The 21,165-nt window shown below is 50.6% G+C and overlaps 2 protein-coding genes across 2 annotated transcripts; both read left to right on the top strand.

Moving 5' to 3' along the window:
• The first annotated feature begins 1,397 nt into the window (after positions 1-1,397).
• On the top strand, positions 1,398-14,239 carry LOC128846626 (whey acidic protein-like). Its single transcript, XM_054045856.1, has 7 exons — positions 1,398-1,533; positions 3,078-3,221; positions 4,344-4,487; positions 10,378-10,527; positions 11,219-11,356; positions 12,101-12,244; positions 13,177-14,239. The coding sequence occupies exons 1-7, from the start codon at positions 1,431-1,433 to the stop codon at positions 13,179-13,181; spliced, it is 828 nt and encodes a 275-aa protein (XP_053901831.1). The 5' UTR covers positions 1,398-1,430; the 3' UTR covers positions 13,182-14,239.
• Positions 14,240-14,784: 545 nt separating this feature from the next.
• On the top strand, positions 14,785-20,736 carry LOC128846589 (antileukoproteinase-like). Its single transcript, XM_054045797.1, has 4 exons — positions 14,785-14,927; positions 16,881-17,024; positions 19,032-19,178; positions 20,310-20,736. The coding sequence occupies exons 1-4, from the start codon at positions 14,825-14,827 to the stop codon at positions 20,312-20,314; spliced, it is 399 nt and encodes a 132-aa protein (XP_053901772.1). The 5' UTR covers positions 14,785-14,824; the 3' UTR covers positions 20,315-20,736.
• The last annotated feature ends 429 nt before the right edge of the window (positions 20,737-21,165 follow it).

Here is a 21,165-nt window from a genome sequence, read left to right as displayed (position 1 = left end):
GTGCCAACTATGTACCCATGGGTTTCTGGCGGGTTTGTACTCAGCATGGCTAGCTGGTGTCATCATTTGCTGCTGCCTGTGCTACTATGACTACACTAAAAGAAGAACAGGAGTACTTGTGGCACCTTAGAGACTAACAAATTTATTAGAGCATAAGCTTTCGTGCACTACAGCCCACTTCTTCGGATGCATATCCGAAGAAGTGGGCTGTAGTCCACGAAAGCTTATGCTCTAATAAATTTGTTAGTCTCTAAGGTGCCACAAGTACTCTTGTTCTTCTTTTTGCGGATACAGACTAACACGGCTACTACTCTGAAACCTATGACTACACTATTATTGAGATGAGAGCTTGATGAGAGCTAGCGTGGTACATATATGCAGGCAGGGGAATCAGACCCCTTTAGCACCTGGTGTAGACACATCTTTAATGTATTTGCCCTTGCAACACCCCTGTGAGGCAGCAAAGTGCTATTATTCCCATTTTACAGAAGAGGAACTGACGCAGAGAGACTCAGGACCAGATTTTCAGAGGTATTTAGGCAGATGCAGATAGTAGCCTTGGGGTATTTTCAAAAGCACCTGTGCACCCAACTCCCATTGATTCCCTCTGAAGAAGATACCAAATCTGTTGCTGAGCAGGAGACAATGTCAGAGGGAACCCTAAATAGTTTTATTTCAATGGGAGCTTGATGCCTAGTTGTTTGAAGAACCCTATTAGTCGCCTATCTGCATCTTTAGTCACCTAAATACCTTTGAAAATCTGACTTTATGTAACTTGCCCAAGGTCAGACAGAAAGAACAAGATAGAATTGAATCCAGGTCTCCCATGTCTTGAGCGTACATCCTGATCTAAGGGAAGCCACTGTTTCTGCCCATTCAGTGGCTCCCATCAGGTTTTGCATGAAGATATGTCAAGGCAATTATCACAGCTCCTCTGGGGGAATGCTGAACTCAAAAGTCTTAGAGTGAATTGCTGTTGATCATCTGTAATTCACATGGTTTGTGAACCAACTTGCAAAAGAGCAGAGTGTGGTCTCTGCAGGCTGGATAGACCAGGTCGCAAGTCTGTCAGCACATTTCTGGGTTAAACCTATTGCTTTAAACTCCTTGAATACGTGTGCCTTTGGGAGCAGAGGGGAGGTGGCGTGCTGACAGGTGGAGGCCATTGTCCCAGGCTGCTGATGAGTAATATGGTGAACTCCCTATTTCTGCCGGGGGCAAAACCTCTCAGAAACTAGGCAGCTACTTTGTTCTTGCCCAAGAAGGGGTGAGGCAGACACGTGCACCGGCTCATGAAATGGAAGGGGAGGAAGGTCAGGATGTTGAAAGGAACCCAAATGCCTCCTCTCTTTCCCAGCCCCACCCATCTGAGAGCTTAAATCCCAGCCTGGCTCAGCTATGGGCATTCACACCTGTCTCCCAACAGCACCATGAAATCAGCGGGCATCTTCCTCCTTGTGGGGCTCCTCACCCTCTGGATGGTGCTGCCGTCTTGGTCTGGCACAATCTTACCTGTGCAACAAGTCCCCGGAGGTAAGTGCTCAGAACAGCTTCTGCCAGCTCTACCCAAGGGGCAGCAGGCTCCTGTCCCATGGGAGGGCAGAGAGCAGGGGGCTCTTCAGGCTGTAGTGAGTGGTCCCCTCCCCAGACAGCACTAACAGGGCTGCTCTCTATACTGACACTCAGCACCTGACATTCTGGGATCACAACTGCTCCTGCACCAGGGAAAGGCCACCTCACTAGCAGGCTCTGTTCGGGATTTTATACCGTTCAGATACTGAGCCTGAGAAGGCACAGAGACCACGGAGTGAGGGTCGCTGCAGTAGGTGCCGAAGTTGCAGTTTCTCCCTGTGAATTTCATTAGATCGGTTCGGTCTGAGCCTGCTCGGCCACTGAGAGGTTTCGTTGTGGAAAGGTTCACAGCCAGACACCCCAATGCATTTCCGTGTAGCCTCAGTCAAATCCCCACCTGATGTCAAATGAAGTTGACAGAGTTACACTGGTTTGCCCCAGCTAAGGCGCTGGCCCCACCTTTCCTGAGCAACGCAGCAAACTCCCATTTTGAGTGGTCAGGACCTGCAGGCTCTGAGGAGTTGCAGCCAGAGCAGCACAGGCCATTCTCATGAGAAACAGCAGCTGAGCCCCCTCCAGGCTGGGAATTAAATGTGTAATTAAACACCACAGCTGGGTAGCGGGTCTGGAATTACAGTGTCCAGAGGATTGGCTAGAGACCTGCCTGGGTTCTTTCCTTCCCTAAATCTCATTTCCAGATGGTGAGGCTTCAGTCACTCACGTCTCAGCAGCAGGGGGCCCGATTCCCCCTGCCATGCCCCATTTATAGTCTTGTGCCTCTTCTGTCCATGCTGACACGGCAGCATTTTACACCTGCCTTGCAGAGCTGTGAATGACACATGAGGTGCCTGGCAGGGGAGCAGGGCCAGCTCTGGCTTTTTGGCCGCCCCAAGCAAAAAAAAAAAACGGGACGGCCAGAACGGCAAAGCAAAAAAAAAACCTGCGGCGTGGCTGGAGCATGGGTGCAGGGGGACCGGCTGCGGGGTGGGAGAGGGAGGGAGCGGGCAGGAGAGAGAGAGAAGGGGGCGGCCAGGGCTACAGCAGGGGCACTGCCACGCGGCCCCTCCCGCTGCGCCGCCTCCTGCCGCCTGCCGTGAGGGCTCCACTCTGGTCAGCTGGGAGGGAAGGAAGAGGACTGCCCTGCAGGGCCCTCTGGTTCTCCACGCCGCCGCCCCCTACAGGGTGGCCGGAGCAGAACAAAACAAAAACAAAAAACAAAAAAAAAGCGGCCGTGCTGCCCTAGGATTGGGCAGAATGCCGCCTCCAACAATCTGCCGCCCCAAGCACCAGCTTGCTCAGCTGGTGCCTGGAGCCGGCCATGCAGGGGAGGATTAGGCCCAGGATAATTCAGCAGAGGACTTTCAACAGACAGCAGAATTTCACAGAGGCCAGACTGGTCCCACCACAGTCTGCACTCTGCCTGATAGCAGGTGCCTCTCACTGCAGCTCAGCATGTTGCCCGGCATTACAAGGTGGTGTTTATAACATGCACGTCTTTCTTGCAGTGAAACCTGGGACCTGCCCAGTGGTATCTATGAGGTGCAAGATGCTCAATCCCCCTAATCGTTGTCAATCAGACAGCCAGTGTGCTGGGGCAGAGAAGTGCTGTGATACCGGCTGTGGATTGGGCTGTGTTCTAACACAAAAAGGTACCTGCCTCATTGTTTATAGCCTGAGGTGAAATGGGGGTTCCCCAAGGAGCTCTCACCCTGTCCCTGCTAAGTCGGGGACAGTATTTCAGCTTTAGCAAGAACAGATCTTACCTTGTAACATAGGCGTGCGCACGGGGTGTGCCGGGTGTGCCCAGGCACACCCTAATGCAGGGGTGGGCAAATGGCCCCCCTCTCCTGGCACGGCAAGCCGCGGAGTCTGCGCTCCCGGGCCAGAGTGCCTGGATGAGTGCAGCAAGCCGCCGGCCCCTCTCCCGCCTTCCCCCATCCCCTGGAGCCATGTCGCCCCGCGCACAGCGCTCTGGGGGCCAGGGCTGTGCGCTCCCGCAGGGCAGTGTTTGGCTCCGTGGGAAGGCTAGGAGCCTCATCTCATGGTAAGGGGTCCGGGGCCAGGGGGGTTGGATAAGGGGTGGGGGCAGTCAGGGGACAGGGAGCAGGGTGGGTTGGATAGGAGGTGGGATTCTGGGGGGTGGTTAGAGGTGGGGGGGGGGTCTCTGGAGGGGGCAGTCAGGGAGCAGGGGGGTTAGATGGGGCATGGGAGTTCTGGGGTCTGTCAGGGGGTGGGGGGGTGGATGGGGTCAGGGCAGTCAGGGACAGGGAGCAAGGAGGGTCCTGGGGAGGCAGTTAGGGTGGGGGTGGGGTCTCTGGAGAGGGTGATCAGGGGACAAGGAGCTCGGGGGGGTTGTATGCGTCGGGAGTTCTGGGGGTCCTGTCAGGGGGCGGGGAGCGGTTGGATAGGCGTGGGAGTCTCGGGGGTCTGTCTGGGGGTGGGGGTGTGGATAAGAGTCGGGGCAGTCAGGGGACAGGTAGGGGGTAAGATCCTAGGGGGGCAGTCAGAGGACAAGGAGCCGGGAGGCTTAGATAGGGAGTGGGGTCCTGGAGGGCAGTTAGAGGCAGGGGTCCCAGGAGGGGGTAGTAAGGGATCAAGGAGCAGGGGGGTTGGGGGTTCTGAGTGGGGAAGTCAGGGGGCAGTAAGTAGGAGGGAGTGGATGGGGGCAGGGTGGGGGCGGGGCTAGGGCAGGGTTCCCTGGGTGCACACCCTAATGAAATGGGCTGTGCACGCCTATGCCTTGTAACACAGGATTTGTTTGTTAATTACAGCGAAACCTGGGACCTGTCCATTGATTGCGAGTACGTGTCGCATGTTAAATCCTCCTGATAAGTGTAAAGAAGACCTTGACTGCACTGGCCCCATGAAGTGCTGCATGTCCGTCTGTGGGAAGGAGTGCCTTCAGCCCAACCAAGGTACCACACTGGGCCAATATTACTAATCCTTCTATGATGCTTTGCGGTAAGATCATTACCTGTTCCAGCCCATCAGGAGGGGGATCTTGTCCAAGCAGGCCTCTCATGCATCCCTCACTTCAACGGATGCCAGTCATTTTTAGTCCCAATGTTACCTTCATTCCACACAAATGTGGCATTCCTGGACTTTTATTGTCAAAAGGTATTCGGATCCAAAATGAAGAATGACAATGCTGAAGTTACAAAGAGAATCATTGGCCCTAAGGGGATGAATCCCACAGAACTGTAGCTTTCCTGAAGGAATCAGTGGTTGTGTCCATCATTTGGACCTTGAGTGATCATTGAAGTAATTAATTATCAGAACATTTGTTCTACCACTGCCCACCTTCATAGGATTCTAAATCAAGTCACTGGTCCCTCTTATTGCACAAACAGGGAGGTGTAGAAGGACACCAATTTTCTTGATGCTCTTGATCAGAACAAAGCTATGTCTGGTCCATTTTCCTTTCTATCGGGCTGTTTCTTCAAAGTCTCACAACTTTTCCTTCCCATGTCTCCCCATCTGTCCTCTTGATGTCTAGCAGGGTCTTCTCTCTCAGGAGAACTTGGTTGAAAGTCTTTAGGGAGAGGAGGTGTTATTTCGTCCCTTGCTCACAGTTTTTATTAGTATGTTAGTCACTTGAAACAAGTGGGAGTTTATAAAGTACAAAATGTTCCAGACCTCCCTCTGGTCTTGTTTCCTGTTCAAAGGATGTAGGAATTACCATGTCAGATGAGATCATCAGTCCATCTATCCAGTATCTTCTCTTTGAGCCTTAAGTGACTCGCCCAAGGTCAGCTAGGGAGAGTGGGGTAGAATTAAACCCAGGTCTCTCAAGTCTGTATCCTAATCTCTGGACCAAAGCCAGTGTTTCTGCCCAGTTCAGAGTCTCCATCATGTCTTGGATAAGGTTATCTCAAGGTATTTATCATCTTGGGGCAATGTTGAACTCAAAGGTCCCGGAGTAAATGGTTGTTCATCATATGTGTTTCACTAGCAAAAAGTGAAGCTGAATTCAGGTGAAGTTGAACCAGTGGAACTTTATTCAACCCTGTGAACTGCTCTGTCCATGTGGCTGTGTTGCTTCCAGCCCAACTCCTCACATTCCCAATTTCCCTGTCACCTCAATGACAGTCTCCGCAGAGAACATGGGCTCTCTGATTCCAGTGCCACTGATCCTGATACATCTTCCCTAGTTTACAAACATTTTAATATATACATTAAAAACAAATAATTGACACCCAGACCTCCACCCTATGTCCCTTCAGCCAGCGGTTGCTAGCATATAGCCAAGTTAGAGTCTTATCTTTGCCATAGACTCAGGTGGCTATGTAGTCTTGAGATAGTTTGGACTCCCCAGCTGGTGACCACACCGGGGGTGACCCATCTCTGTCTCCCTATCACCTGTCTCCAAGTCTAGCAAAATATGTCTCTGTGAAGTCTCCTCCCTCCCTGTGGCGTTGGCCTCCGGGTGGTTCTGTCTTTTCATTCTCTGATGAGCTCTGTATCCCTGTAGGCCCTCTCTAGGTGTTCTGTCTGCTAGCTCGTAAGAGCCTCTGGTTCCTTCAGATCACCTCTCCCTCTTGTGCAGTCCAGTCATACAACCTGGATATCACTACACCCCGCACAGATCCTTTAGTCCACTCCTTCTGGTGTCTCTCTAATGGCTGGATCCTCCACAGGAGTATCTAGTATCAGGGGGTAGCCGTGTTAGTCTGTATCTACAAAAACAACAAGGAGTCTGGTGGCACCTTAAAGACTAACAGATTTATTTGGGCATAAGCTTTCGTGAGTAAAAACCTCACTTCTTCGGATGCATCCGAAGAAGTGAGGTTTTTACTCACGAAAGCTTATGCCCAAATAAATCTGTTAGTCTTTAAGGTGCCACCAGACTCCTTGTTGTTTTCACAGGAGTATCTGTCATCAGAGCCGGTAGGTCCTTGGCTGACCTGTTACCTGCTTTCTCCAATTGTTGGCCTTTTCTCTTGGCATGTTCCCATCCTTCTGGCTACAACAGGTCTCCCCTCATTGGTAGCAGGGTTTTGGTCAGTGGCTGCACTGGTACTGTTTTAGCACCCCCTTTGATGGGGTATGCCTGCATGCCAAAAATGCCAACAAAGCGACCGAACTGCAAGAAACTGCCTTGTGTAACAGTCTCTTAGGGCTTGTCTATACTTACGCGCTGGTTCGGCGGCAGGCAATCGAACTTCTGGGTTCGATTTATCGCGTCTTGTCTAGACACGATAAATCGAACCCAGAAGTGCTCCCCGTTGACTTCCGTAATCCTGCTCGGCGCGAGGAGTACGCAGAGTCGACAGGGGAGCCTGCCTGCCGCATCTGGACCGCGGTAAGTTCGAACTAAGGTACGTCGACTTCAGCTACGTTAGTTGCGTACCTTAGTTCGAGTTGGGGGGTTAGTGTAGACCAGGCCTTAGCTGTTTTCACATCTGATTCCACCTCATCATTAGTCTGTGGAAATGCCGGGGAGTCAAATTCCTAATTTGCATGCAAATTCCTTAAACTTTTCCAAGGCAAATGGAGGTTCGTTTTCAGTGAATACAGTGTCCAGAATGCCATACCTCACAAGGTGGGCTGCCAATTTGCCAATCACTGACTTGCTTCTTGTATCAGGCAGGGCATTGGCCTCCGAACAATTTGAACAATAGTCCACAGCAATCAAGCATTGCTTTTCTTTTAAGGTAAATAAGTCAGTTCCCACCTACGTTGGGTGTGCAGCTCATATGGTAAGAGAATCTCTTTCTCCCCCTGCTTATCACATGATTGGCAGCTGTCACACCCTTCTATCAAGGAGCAGAGTTGTGTATTCATTCCTGGCTAGTCAACACACTCTTGAACTTGTGTAAGACAGCTGTCAATGCCCAGGTCTGAGGCATGACATCCTCACGTAACTGGGTGAGGACAACAGCTCTCTGCCCACAAAATATGATTCCATCTGCACACTCAGCTCATCTTTAATTTGCATATATGGTTCTGCTCCTCCCGTACTTGGCTTTTGTCTGCTAGGATCGCTCTGTTGAGTGTCCTTGTCAATAGCTTCCTTGATTTCCATCGGCTTCACTGTTGAAACTACGAGATAGTGGATCAGATTAATAGGTTCAGTGTCCTGATCCCCTTCTCCCATCTTGCTGATGCTGGTCTCAGGGTGTCCGCTAGCACCAGGAGTTATCTTGGAGAATATCTGATCTCTACCTGGTAGAGCTGGAGGTGCAGCAACATGTGCTGCCGTCTCTTTGGAGCACTAAGAAGGAGTTTTGCTGTGATTGTCTCTACAAGTTTGTGGCCTGATTGCACTAATGGCCATAGGTGCACTGATGGAATCACTCCATTCCAAATACCACAGCCAGAAGCTCTTTTTCCTATTTGGGCGTGTCCCTGTTCTCTCTCAAACAGGGGTCTGCTGGTATAAGCGACCTCCTGCAATAGCAGGGATCTGGGATTACAGAGTCCAGAAGATTTGGCTAGAGACCTGCCTGGGTCCTTTCCCTCCCTAATTCTCATTTCCAGATGGTGAGGCTTCAGTCACTCACCCCTCAGCAAAAGGGGCCCGATTCCCCCTGCCATGCCCCATTTATAGTCTTGTGCCTCTTCTGTCCATGCTGACATGGCAGCATTTTACACCTGCCTTGCAGAGCTGTGGATGACACATGAGGTGCCTGGCAGGGGAGGATTAGGCCCAGGATAATTCAGCAGAGGCCTTTCAACCGACAGCAGAATTTCACAGAGGCTAGGCTCGTCCTACCACAGTCTGCACTCTGCCTGATAGCAGGTGCCTCTCACTGGAGCTCAGCATGCTGCCCGGCATTACAAGGTGGTGTTTATACCGTGCACGTCTTTCTTGCAGAGAAATCTGGGATCTGCCCAGTGGTTCCTTTCAGGTGCAAGATGCTCAATCCCCCTAATCGTTGTCAATCAGACAGCCAGTGTGCTGGGGCAGAGAAGTGCTGTGATACCGGCTGTGGATTGGGCTGTGTTCTACTCAGCAAGGTACCTGCCTCATTGTTTATAGCCTGGGGTGAAAGGAGGGTTCCCCAAGGAGCTCTCACCCTGTCCCTGTTGAGCCGGGGACAGTATTTCAGCTTGAGCAAGAACAGATCTTTGTGCCGAAAGCTTAGTTTGTTACCTTGTAACTAGGGCTGTCAAGCAATAAAAAAAGTTAATTGCATGATTAAAAAAATTAATTGCAATTAATAGTCCAATTAATCACACTGTTAAACAATAATAGAATACCTTTTATTTAAATATTTTTGGATGCTTTCTACATTTTCAAATATATTAATTTCAATTACAACACAGAATACAAAGTGTACAGTACTCACTTTATATTTATTTTTAATACAAATATTTGCACTATAAAAAACAAAAGAAATAGTATTTTTCAATTACGCTAATACAAGTACTGTAGTGTAATCTCTTCATAATGAAAGTTGAACTTACAAATGTAGAATTATGTACAAAAAATAACTGCATTCAAAAATAAAACAATGTAAGACTTTAGAACCTACAAGTCCACTCAGTCCTACTTCAACCAATCGCTCAGACAAACAAGTTTGGTTACAATTTGCAGGAGATAATGCTGCCCATGTCTTCCTTACAATGTCACCTGAAAGTGAGAACAGGCATTCGCATGGCACTATTGTAGCCGGCATCATAAGATATTTATGTGCCAGATGGGCTAAAGATTCATGACCTTTCATGCTTGAACCACCATTCCAGAATATATGCATCCATGCTGATGATGGGTTCTGCTTGATAACGATCCAAAGCAGAGCAGATCGACGCATGTTCATTTTCATCATCTGAGTCAGATGCCACAAGCGGAAGGTTGATTTTCGTTTTTTGGTGGTTCATGTTCTGTAGTTTCCGCATTGGAGTGTTGCTCTTTTAAGACTTCTGAAAGCATTCTCCACACCTCGTCCCTCTCAGATTTTGGAAGGCACTTCAGATACTTAAACCTTGGGTCGAGTGCTGTAGCTATCCTTAGAAATCTCACATTGGTACCTTCTTTGCATTTTGTCAAATCTGCTGTGAAAGTGTTCTTAAAACATCATCCGAGACTGCTATAACATGAAATGTATGGCAGAATGTGGGTAAAACAGAACAGGAGACATACAATTCTCCCCCCAAGGAGTTCAGTCACAAATTTAATTAATGCATTATTTTTTTAATGAGCATCATCAGCATGGAAGCATGTCCTCTGGAATGGTGGTTGAAGCATGAAGGGGCATACAGATGTTTAGCATATCTGACATGTAAATACCTTGCAACGCTGGCTACAAAAGTGCCATGTGAATGCCTGTTCTCATTTTCAGGTGACATTGTAAATAAGATATAGGCAGCAGTATCTCCCGTAAATGTAAACAAACTTGTTTGTCTTAGCAATTGACTGAAAAAGAAGTAGGACAGAGTGGATTTGTAGGCTCTAAAGTTTTACATTGTTTTGTTTTTGAGTGCAGTTATATAACAGAAAAAAATCTACATTTGTAAGTTACACTTTCACAATAAAGAGATTGCACTATAGTACTTGTATGAGGTGAATTAAAAATACTATTTTTTTTGTTTATCGTTTTTACAGTGCAAATATTTGTAATAAAAAATAATATAAAGTGAGAACTGTACACTTTGTATTCTGTGTTGTAATAGAAATCAATATATTTGAAAATGTAGGAAAACATCCAAAATATTTAATAAATTTCAGTTGGTATTCTATTGTTTAACAGTGCAATTAATCGCAATTAATTTTTTTAATCGCAGTTAATTTTTTGAGTTAATTGAGTGAGTTAACTGCGATTAATCGACAGCCCTACTTGTAACACAGAATTTGTTTGTTAGTTACAGCAAAACCTGGGACCTGTCCATTGATTGTGAGTAGGTGTCGCATGATAAACCCTCCTGATAAGTGTAAGGAAGACCATGACTGCACCGGCCCCATGAAGTGCTGCATGTCCTTCTGTGGAAAGGAGTGCCTTCAGCCCAACCAAGGTACCACACTGGGCCAGTATTTCTAATCCTTCTACCCAGGGCCGTCCCTAGCTATTCTGGGGTCCTACACAGCCCCCCCGTGGGGGGAAGGGGGCAGGCTTCTGGGGGGCTGGCCCTAGGCCTCTGTGGGGGTGGGGGCGAGGAGTGGGCCCCAGGCCTCTGCACCGGTGGGGATTGAGGCTGGCTTGGGGGGCGGGGAGGAACCACCCCCCAGCACTCACCGGCGGCACGGCTGGGGCCAGGTTGCTGCAGAGCTCAGGGGAATGGGGGGCAGAGCGGGAAGAAGCGGGGCTGGGGTGGGGAAGGGGCAGGGCAGAGCAGGGGCGGGGGTCCTTGGGAAGAGCCGGAGCATGGGTTGGAGCAGCATGCACCTATGCAGAAATTTCCTGGTGCCCTACGCAGCTGCGTACTTTGCGTATGGGTAAGGACGGCCCTGCTTCTACCATGCTTTGTGGTAAGATCATTCCCTGTTCCAGCCCATCGGGGGGGGGGGGGGGGGGGGAACTTGTCCAAGTAGACCTTTCATGCATCCCTCACTTCAAGGGATGCCAGTTATTTTTAGTCCCAATGTTACCTTCATTCCACACAAATGTGGCATTCCTCTGCCTGATAGCAGGTGCCTCTCACTGCAGCTCAGAATGCTCCCTGGCATTACAAGGTGGTGTTTATACCGTGCACGTCTTTCTTGCAGAGAAATCTGGGACCTGCCCAGTGGTTCCTTTCAGGTGCAAGATGCTCAATCCCCCTAATCGTTGTCAATCAGACAGCCAGTGTGTTGGGGAAGAGAAGTGCTGTGACACCGGCTGTGGATTGGGCTGTGTTCAGCAAGGTACCTGCCTCATTGTTTATAGTCTGTGGGTCTTGGCTCCCCAGGGAGCTCTCACCCTGTCCCTGCTGAGCCAGGGACAGTATTTCAGCCTTTAGTAGGCAGAGATGTTCGTGCCAGGGGCTTAGTCTGATGCAGTGAAACCTGGACCTGCCCAGTGATCGAGAATACCTGTCTCAGGGTAGTTCCTCCTAATGGGGGTGTGATTAGGATCCTGAGTGCTCCAGCACTACAAAGTGCTGCATGTCCATGTGTACAAAGGCTTGCCTCCCGCCCAACCATGGAACCCCGCAGGGCCAGTATTTCCAAACCTACCACCTTGCTTTGCAGTGAGCTCATCACTCCCTGTCCTAACCCAGCAGGGGTGGGGAGGGCAGGAGTGTGCTGTGTGACCCAAGCAGACCTCTCCCATCTCCCTCACTTTGACAGGCGTCACTCATTTTAGTCCCAGTGGTACCTGCCTGTCACACAAACGTGACATCCCTGCTCCTTGTTGAAAGTTATTTGCAATGAGGAGTGATGGCACTGGGGTTACAGAGAGAGTCACTGGCATTAAGGGGATGAATCCCACAGAACTGCAGCTGTCCTGCAGGAACCATTTGCCTGTGTCCATCCTTTTAGGTCTTGGCAGGGTGAGAGATACAAGGGAACTGGAGCTGAGCACTCAGCAGGCAGAGATCAGTGCCTGGGGCCTGGCTATTATCCTGTCATAGAAGGTTGTTTATCCTGCCATCTCCTCTCTTGCAGAGAAACCCGGGACTTGCCCAGTGGTTACTGTCCGGTGTCTTATGATAAATCCTCCCAACCGTTGTAATTCTGACCACCAATGTCCAGGGCCAAAGAAATGCTGTGAAACTAGCTGTGGGAGAGCTTGCATCCTGCTTCAGAGAGGTACTGGTCTCAGTGTAAATGGGTCACCTTTAATCTGATGATAGGAGGCTGCAGCTAAATGTATCTGGGGACCTCAGCCCAGATCTCCAGGTGTTGGGTTTTCAGTCACTGGACCCCAGAGTTCACAGAGCATTTGGGCAGAAGCGTCTCAGATAAGGGAGAACTCTAGTTACCGCTAGGTGCCACCACCCACCTGCACTTATTATCCCAGCTTCCAATGCAGAGGGTAGCTTACACTATGATCTTCCTGTGTTACAGAGAAACCTGGCATCTGTCCAGCAGTCAATATAAGGTGTCTCTCATGGTATCCTCCTAATGCAGTGTGTACATGACCGTCAGTGTCCAGAAAATGAGAAGTGCTGTGTCACTGACTGTGGGCTGGACTGTGATTAGCCACAGAAAGATACCCACCTCCACTCATGTTGACATCATAAGTACCCAGCCTCTGCAGTGAGCTCCCGACCTGCTCCAGCTGAGCCCGGGGGCTGCCCACTGGGGAGGGGTGTACAGCCCTGGGCTGCAGGCACAAATCACTGCACTAACCACAGCTGAAGTCACAATATGCTGCTTTACCAGGAAAAAACCTGGGTACTTGGCATCTTCCCAGCTTCCCCAACACTCGCTACACTGGTGCTGAGCCTGAAACATCCCCATTCATGCAGGCCCCAGCAGAGAGATCAGTCCAAGGGCCATATCCGGCGGTGCAGGTGAAACCGCGAATGAGTTGCAGAATTGTGGCAGGAAACAAGTGAAAGAAAACACAGGTTTGGTGTCATGCCATGAGATGAAAAGTGCTGGAGCCATGTGGGAAATGGCCAAGATTTTGGAATAGGACCCAGGAGTCCTGGCTCCCAGCACCCAGCTTCCCTTCTGATATAGAAAAGGATTTTCCCCTTAAGACTTCTGACTGCTTTGCTTTTTTTCCCCTCCAGCATAACTTGCTTCACAATAGATCAAGGCATCCCCAGGAACAGCACTGACACCAGTTCCCTGCAGCCTAACCTCACTGAATTTCTCCTGGTCCAAAGCAGGAAATCACTCCACATAACTCCAGCTTACCTCTCTCTATAAAACATTGGAAAGAATGCCGACTCTAGATATTTGAGTCAACACAGAAAAACAGAGACTCCCGTCACTTAAATGAGAAGGTGATAAAAGCAATGATGCAATTCCGACAAGAGGGGATTTTTAGCGAAGTTTCTTACCGGTCACCCTGCAGTCCAGCATGAAGATGATATACAGTTGCTCTATTGATCCAGTCTTGCAGAAAAGTTTACGAAGCAGCATGACACACAGGTGCTGGAACTAGGGTGCTGCTGCAGCCCCTGGCTTGAAGTGGATTCCATTATCTATGGGGTTTACAGTTTGATTCAATGGCTCTCAGCAGCCCCACTATAAAAAGCGTTCCAGCACCCCGGTATGACAGTCCACTTATCTTTACAAGGAGCATCCTATATCAAATCTGCATCTTTATCATCCAACTCTATCTGTGAGAATAGGTTGAGAGGGAAAAGAAAAGGGAATTCCAAGTAATCCAACCCCACCACCAAAATTACAACAGAACTTTTCCCTTTTTTGGTCAAGAATGTTTATGTACAAAAGTTTTTTGTAATCTAATACTGTCTGAACGCTCGCATCTTCTTCCAAACAACTCTAGCTCCAGGCCATTAACACCAGCCATTGGGAGGGTATATTTAGGCACTTTCCACATATTTCTTGTACTGTCACTTGTTACCTCCCTGGGGAAATTCCTTTGCAGGTTCAGACCCTGCCTAGGCACCATAGAGAGACCAGGGTGAGCACAGTTCTGTGATGACCTTGAGATTTTGTATCCATGGTGCTATTGTAAATGTTCCTGAAAAGAAACTGGGTGTGGATCTCATTGGCTGAGGGCGGGGCCATCTCTTCCAGTCCTGCTGCCAGAACTCATTGCCAATGAGGTTTAATTAGTTCCACTTGGACACGATACAAATAAAGAATTTCTTTCATATCTTATCTTTGTTGTTTGTGATTCCACAGCCTGCACAATCACATCCACCCTGACTTCCACCCCCACAGCCTCCGCCAATGCATTCAGAGCCGGAATCAAAGCATTGCGCCAGGTTCTTTCCCCAGGGTTTGGAACTTCAGGTGGGACCTCAAAGAGACTTAACAGCAGGGTGGTGGGGGCGGTAGATGGAGCTGAGAGCAAAAGGGTACCAGCAACTCACTCCATGAGACAACGCCCCTGCCCAGAAGTCAATAGTTTACTGGCTTCTATCCTCTTTGGAGCAAAGTTTCTGTTGTCATCTCCACTTGAGTTTGCCCCCAACTCCACATTGAAACTGTGTCTGTAGCTTGCTCTTGAGCAAGGGGAGAATTTCACTCTTCCGAGCAATGGGTCAATCTCATGTTTTTCTTGTGCAAAGAGCTCCAGGAAGAAACAAGAACCTGATTGTGAAATGGCACAAGACAAGGGGACAAATATTGGCACCAGGCACCTTGTTCTTGGCTCCCCCCTCCCCTTTCCCCAGGAGTGAGATGTTAAATACCAGCCTGACACAGCTCTGGGCATTCAGACCTGCCTCTTGAGACAACACCATGAAGTCACTGGGTGCCTTCTTCTTCATGGGGTTCCTCACCCTCTGGATGGTGCTGCCGTCTTGGTCTGGCACAATCTTACCTGTGCAACAAATCCCCGGAGGTAAGTGTTGAGAACAGCTTCTGCCAGCTCTACCCAAGGGGCAGCAGGCTCCAGTCCCATGGGAGGGCAGAGAGCAGGGGGCTCTTCAGGCTGTAGTGAGTGGTCCCCTCCCCAGACAGCACTAACAGGGCTGCTCTCTATACTGACACTCAGCACCTGACATTCTGGGATCACAACTGCTCCTGCACCAGGGAAAGGCCACCTCACTAGCAGGCTCTGTTCGGGATTTTATACCGTTCAGATACTGAGCCTGAGAAGGCACAGAGACCACGGTGTGAGGGTCGCTGCAGTAGGTGCCGAAGTTGCAGTTTCTCCCTGTGAATTTCATTAGATCAGTTCCGTCTGAGCCTGCTCGGCCACTGAGGGGTTTCGTTGTGAAAAGGTTCACAGCTACCACCCCAATGCATCTCCGTGTAGCCTCAGTCAAATCCCCACCTGATGTAAAATGAAGTCGACAGAGCGACTCCGGTTTGCCCCAGCTAAGGCGCTGGCCCCACCTTTCCTGAGCAACGCAGCAAACTCCCATTTTGAGTGGTCAGGACCTGCAGGCTCTGAGGAGTTGCAGCCAGAGCAGCACAGGCCATTCTCATGAGAAACAGCAGCCGAGCCCCCTCCAGGCTGGGAATTAAATGTGTAACTAAACACCACAGCTGGGTAGCAGGGGTCTGGAATTACAGTGTCCAGAGGATTGGCTAGAGACCTGCCTGGGTTCTTTCCTTCCCTAAATCTCATTTCCAGATGGTGAGGCTTCAGTCACTCATGCCTAAGCAAAGGGGGCCCGATTCCCCCTGCCATGCCCGTTTTGTAGTCCTGTGCCTCTTCTGTCCATGCTGACATGGCAGCATTTTACACCTGCCTTGCAGAGCTGCGGATGACACATGAGGTGCCTGGCAGGGGAGGATTAGGCCCAGGATAATTCAGCAGAGGATTTTCAACCGACAGCAGAATTTCACAGAGGCCAGACTGGTCACCACAGTCTGCACTCTGCCTGATAGCAGGTGCCTCTCACTGGAGCTCAGCATGCTGCCCGGCATTACAAGGTGGTGTTTATACCGTGCACATCTTTCTTGCACTGAAACCTGGAACCTGCCCAGTGATCACTGTTTGGTGCCAGAGGTTCAATCCCCCTAATCGTTGTCAATCAGACAGCCAGTGTGTTGGGGAAGAGAAGTGCTGTGACACCGGCTGTGGATTGGGCTGTGTTCAGCAAGGTACCTGCCTCATTGTTTATAGTCTGTGGGTCTTGGCTCCCCAGGGAGCTCTCACCCTGTCCCTGCTGAGCCAGGGACAGTATTTCAGCCTTTAGTAGGCAGAGATGTTCGTGCCAGGGGCTTAGTCTGATGCAGTGAAACCTGGACCTGCCCAGTGATCGAGAATACCTGTCTCAGGGTAGTTCCTCCTAATGGGGGTGTGATTAGGATCCTGAGTGCTCCAGCACTACAAAGTACTGCATGTCCATGTGTACAAAGGCTTGCCTCCCGCCCAACCATGGAACCCCGCAGGGCCAGTATTTCCAAACCTACCACCTTGCTTTGCAGTGAGCTCATCACTCCCTGTCCTAACCCAGCAGGGGTGGGGAGGGCAGGAGTGTGCTGTGTGACCCAAGCAGGCCTCTCCCATCTCCCTCACTTTGACAGGCGTCACTCATTTTAGTCCCAGTGGTACCTGCCTGTCACAAACGTGGCATCCCTGCTCCTTGTTGAAAGTTATTTGCAATGAGGAGTGATGGCACTGGGGTTACAGAGAGAGTCACTGGCATTAAGGGGATGAATCCCACAGAACTGCAGCTGTCCTGCAGGAATCATTTGCCTGTGTCCATCCTTTTAGGTCTTGGCAGGGTGAGAGATACAAGGGAACTGGAGCTGAGCACTCAACAGGCAGAGATCAGTGCCTGGGGCCTGGCTATTATCCTGTCATAGAAGGTTGTTTATCCTGCCATCTCCTCTCTTGCAGAGAAACCCGGGACTTGCCCAGTGGTTACTGTCCGGTGTCGTATGATAAATCCTCCCAACCATTGTGATTATGACTACCAATGTCCAGGGCCCAAGAAATGCTGTGAAACTAGCTGTGGGAGAGCTTGCGTCCTGCTTCAGAGAGGTACTGGTCTCAGTGTAAATGGGTCACCTTTATCCTGATGATAGGAGACTGCAGCTAAATGTATCTGGGGACCTCAGCCCAGATCTCCAGGTGTTGGGTTTTCAGTCACTGGACCCCAGAGTTCACAGAGCATTTGGGCAGAAGCTTCTCAGATAACGGAGAACTCTCTGGGACGAGCTGCCGCCAGTGTCTGGTATGATGTCCCCTCTTAGTGGTAGGGTGACCATACGTCCTATTTTGGATGGGACAGTCCCTTTTTTAAGCCCAGACGTCCTGACTTTTTTGGCAAAACTTGGCATTTGTCCAGTTTGCTCTTGCCAGCTGATGATCAGTTGGCAAGAGCAAACAGGATAAATGCCCAGTTTTGCCAAAAAAGTCAGGCGTGTCTCCCTGGGGGTGTGTGGAGGAACATTCGTGGGGCAGGGGGTGGGGAGACAGCGATGCTAGGCTCTGGGTGGTGGGCCTCGGGCTGTCAGCCTGCATGCTTGGGCCAGGCCTGCATGCGACGGGGGCTGGCGTCTCAGGTTAGCTCTGCACGGTGTCCTGTTTTCCCCTTTGGGAAATATGGTCACCGTACTTAGTGACAAACTGGAGGAGTTCAGATTCAGGGAAAAACGACTGACAGGATCGAGGGTTGGCTGAGGGGGAAGAAGTGGAAAGTGCAAAATCCATAGAGCGTGGCTGGGAGATCACTCAGTGAGGATGGGACCTCTCTGCAGATACTCACGGGGTGTGGGCCCCAAGGGAGGAGAGGACACGGTTAGGGTGTCACATGGGATGGGGGGCGGCTAATGGGGTGAGATGAAGATCAGGAAGTTTTCAGGTGAACTTTAGAAGAATCTTCCTGGCTGTGGGATGTATCAGGCTGTGATGAGTCTCCCAAAGAGAGGTGGGAAGCCCCAGGGTCAGTCCTAAGGGAGGGAAAACAGGACCGTCATCATAGGTGCCGTACCTAAGTGCCATTCCGCTATTTTTTTGACTCTGCTGATCGGCTGGGGGGGGGGGGGGGGGGGCTTGTTGTGTGAGCTGGGGGACAGAAAGTGCTGAAAGCATTTTCTGCTCTGGCCAGAAAAATGGCTAGGGCCACTGCTGGGGAGACCTATTGCTTGGGACAATTAAACAAGTCTGGACACATCTCTGGTCAATGTAGAGTAAGGAACAATCCTGCCCTGCCCGGGGGTCTGGGTTAGACGGGACCTTACAGGGATTGTCTGTCTCTAGTATTCTGAACTTTCCCTGTAGTAGCAACAGGTAAGTGCTGACAGCTCCTGCCCCAGCCAGCAGCCCAGGGCACCAGACTCACAGAGGACAGAGAGCACTGATGGGCACAGGTAGCTCAGCTGGTTGCAGGGTGGGTCCCAGTTCTTATTGTCCCTCCATGGCAGCAGCCAGAGAGGCCCAAAGGATCCTCTCTTTGGGCTCTGGACTGAGATCACTTCCAGCCCATGAAAGGGGCTACTCCCTTTAGTCACCTCCTTGACTTTGTGCTTCCCACAGGGTGGAGCATGACCTGTCAACCAAACTGAAAGGTATTTGTGATAGTATTTAACCCCTTCAAGGTGGCAATCATGTTGGGTTTAGAAAGGAAATGCCCCTGGCAGCTGGATCTGGGAGGTTTGGCCCCAGGGCATGCGCCTGGGAAATGCACCTAGACAGCAGAGTGGAAGCAGGCGGTGTTCACAGGTTTGCATTTCTCTTCAATGGACAACTTGTCTGTTTCACCTGCACAAGGTGTTAACAAGCCTGTGGAGAATGCAGAGGCAAATACAACTACAGATAGCTGAGGCACAACTACTGCAGTTATGCCCCCTCACCTGCTACTTGCATCATAACACACACTGCAGCCTGCAATAACCACGTGGCCTCTGAATTATTATTATTTCAATAGGTATTTTGGGGGATCCTTTGTGCTGGGTGCTGCACAGATTTCATTGTCCCTGTCCCAAGTAGCTTAGAGCTGACATTATGCTTTGCTAGATTTCTTTATGTGGTGATCTTCTCTTACAGGGAAACCTGAAACCTGTCCAGACGTCATCTTTAAGTGCGCTATGTACAATCCCCCAAATCGCTGCCACTCTGACCGCCAGTGTCCAAGATTCAAGAAGTGCTGTGAGACTTTCTGCGGGAGGGCCTGTGTTTATCCTAAGGGACATGGTAAAGATACCAGCCTGATCCTCTCTTTGGGCTCTGGACTGAGATCACTTCCTGCTCCAGCTGGGCTGCAGGGCGCCTATGGGAAAGGGCATTTCAACCCATGGCTTCCAGCCGAGATCAGCTCTGATCAGAGCTACCTCCAGAGGCCTCACCATTCTGGCTGACTAGGGAACAGGCTGGGTACTTGGCACCTTCCTACACGCCTTTGTATGAATATGACTTTGTGGTGTCACAAGACAACAAAAGTTGGGTCCACCTGGGCAACAGGCAGAGGGGATCTGGAGGGATTCAGTTTGAGAAGCTGCACTGGGAAATCTATGGGATGGTGTGTCTGGGGCCAGAAAAGGGGAAGGCGACATTATTGATTGGGTTTGTGGTCCAATGCCCAGAGTCTCTTTAGATAACACCTCCCCTTGCCCCACCCTCAAGCCTCATCCAGGATCTAGAGAGGACAATGATGTTGTGTGTTTTGCTCTTTACAGAAGAGTCACACAATGAATGCACAACATGGGCACAATGAGGACCAATAACTATGTTTGCTAATGACATCCAGTGTGCCAGGCCTAGCTACATACACCCACGGCAGCTCTGGCAGGGTTCTGGGGGCTTCTCAGACATACACGCGACTAAAGGGCTTGCAAACAATTTAAAGGAATACTACCCAATTCCTGTTGACTACAAGTGGAAGAGGCAGGGAGATGATAGCAGGACGCTCCCTTGGGCAGGGAATGGGGGATTAATGCTCTCTCACCCCTGCTCCATGGAGATAGGAACAGGGTCAGAAGGGTCTGCATGGGGAGATACTAACATGGAGAGCTTCCTCTGCCAAGCAAGTTAGCTCGGGATTCAGTGCCATCCAAAGGGCAGGAAGTTTGATGCCCCCCCCCCCATCCATAGGGTAACTAGGCTTTGGGGATACTGTGCTCCTTCTTGGGGTCCACTGATTTGGCAGGTGGAAATCTCCGCCCCCCCACCCCTCCGTATCCCAGGCTGGGACAAGGCCATGGCAGCTGCAGGGCTGGGCTGGACCAAACTGGGTTGTGTTCTTGGGAGCTGGGGCTGAACCAGAGGCTGGGTTTGCACAGCCCACGATTTCCTATTGAACCTGCTGATCATTTTCCCTTTCTCCAGCATAACTTCCTGTGTCCCAAGGGCGTTCCCAGGAGGAGCCAAGACACCAGCTGATGTGCCTGGCCTCGCAGGGGTCCCACAGACCAGCCCTAGGATATCAGCTTGCACAATGCCTGCAAAGCACCTGCACTCTTAATCCATCTCGTCTTTAGCACCAACCATGCCACATTGTTGTCACCTGTCATGGGGCTGCCATGGAATTTCAGATCCTGCCCGCCTAGCACAGAGAGGATGGGGCTGAGGCCTCATCCCGTGAGGGACCTGAGGAGCATGATTCACAACCCCCTTGCAACGGCTCTTTCCCTGCAGTCAAGGGGAGGCTTTGAGCAGAGCTGGGGGTCTCTTTCTTCTTGCCCTGACTCTGTATAATTTGATGTCCCTGGCACCTCGTGCACTGTAACAAATAAAGAAACTTGTTGTTCACATAGCAGTTTGTAACCTGTGATTCTGGTCACTCCATCTCCTCCTCCACCTGCAGGTTCCTCCCCTCACCGCCTCTGCCCCTCCTGTCTCATTGGTCAGGCACATCCAGACCTGGCCTAAGCTCTTCTCCCCCTGGTTTCTTGATGGAGGCTCAGATGTTTCCTGTCTGTGTGTGTGAGGGCGATTCTACCCCTTGCTGCTTCTCAGGCCCCCCTTCCCCCTCCAGTGAGCTCGGAGCCAGGATCCTAGCACAGGTCCAGGCTCTTTCCCCAGGGAGCAGCCCCTGTTGGTTTGGGATGTTGAGCCGTCTCTTTCTAAGAAACCCTTTGGGACCTTTAAAACAAGGCAGAGAGGCTCTGAGTGACAGCAGCATCATGCCCCCCCCCCCCCCCCCCCGAGCATCTTTCCAACACAGGGCATGGGGAACTGCCCC

This window comes from Malaclemys terrapin, chromosome 12 (assembly GCF_027887155.1).
Source record: "Malaclemys terrapin pileata isolate rMalTer1 chromosome 12, rMalTer1.hap1, whole genome shotgun sequence".
NCBI classification, from domain to species: Eukaryota; Metazoa; Chordata; order Testudines; family Emydidae; genus Malaclemys; species Malaclemys terrapin.
Note: the sequence above shows the minus strand (reverse complement) of the source record. Positions and strands in the feature narration are given on the sequence as shown.

Coding starts and splice junctions, on each gene's coding strand:
- LOC128846626 (XM_054045856.1), top strand. CDS start 1,431: ATGAAATCAGCGGGCATCTTCCTCCTTGTGGGGCTCCTCACCCTCTGG. Junction 1,534..3,077: donor TGTGCAACAAGTCCCCGGAG/GTAAGTGCTCAG, acceptor TCTTTCTTGCAG/TGAAACCTGGGACCTGCCCA. Junction 10,528..11,218: donor GTGCCTTCAGCCCAACCAAG/GTACCACACTGG, acceptor TCTTTCTTGCAG/AGAAATCTGGGACCTGCCCA.
- LOC128846589 (XM_054045797.1), top strand. CDS start 14,825: ATGAAGTCACTGGGTGCCTTCTTCTTCATGGGGTTCCTCACCCTCTGG. Junction 14,928..16,880: donor TGTGCAACAAATCCCCGGAG/GTAAGTGTTGAG, acceptor CCTCTCTTGCAG/AGAAACCCGGGACTTGCCCA. Junction 17,025..19,031: donor TTGCGTCCTGCTTCAGAGAG/GTACTGGTCTCA, acceptor CTTCTCTTACAG/GGAAACCTGAAACCTGTCCA.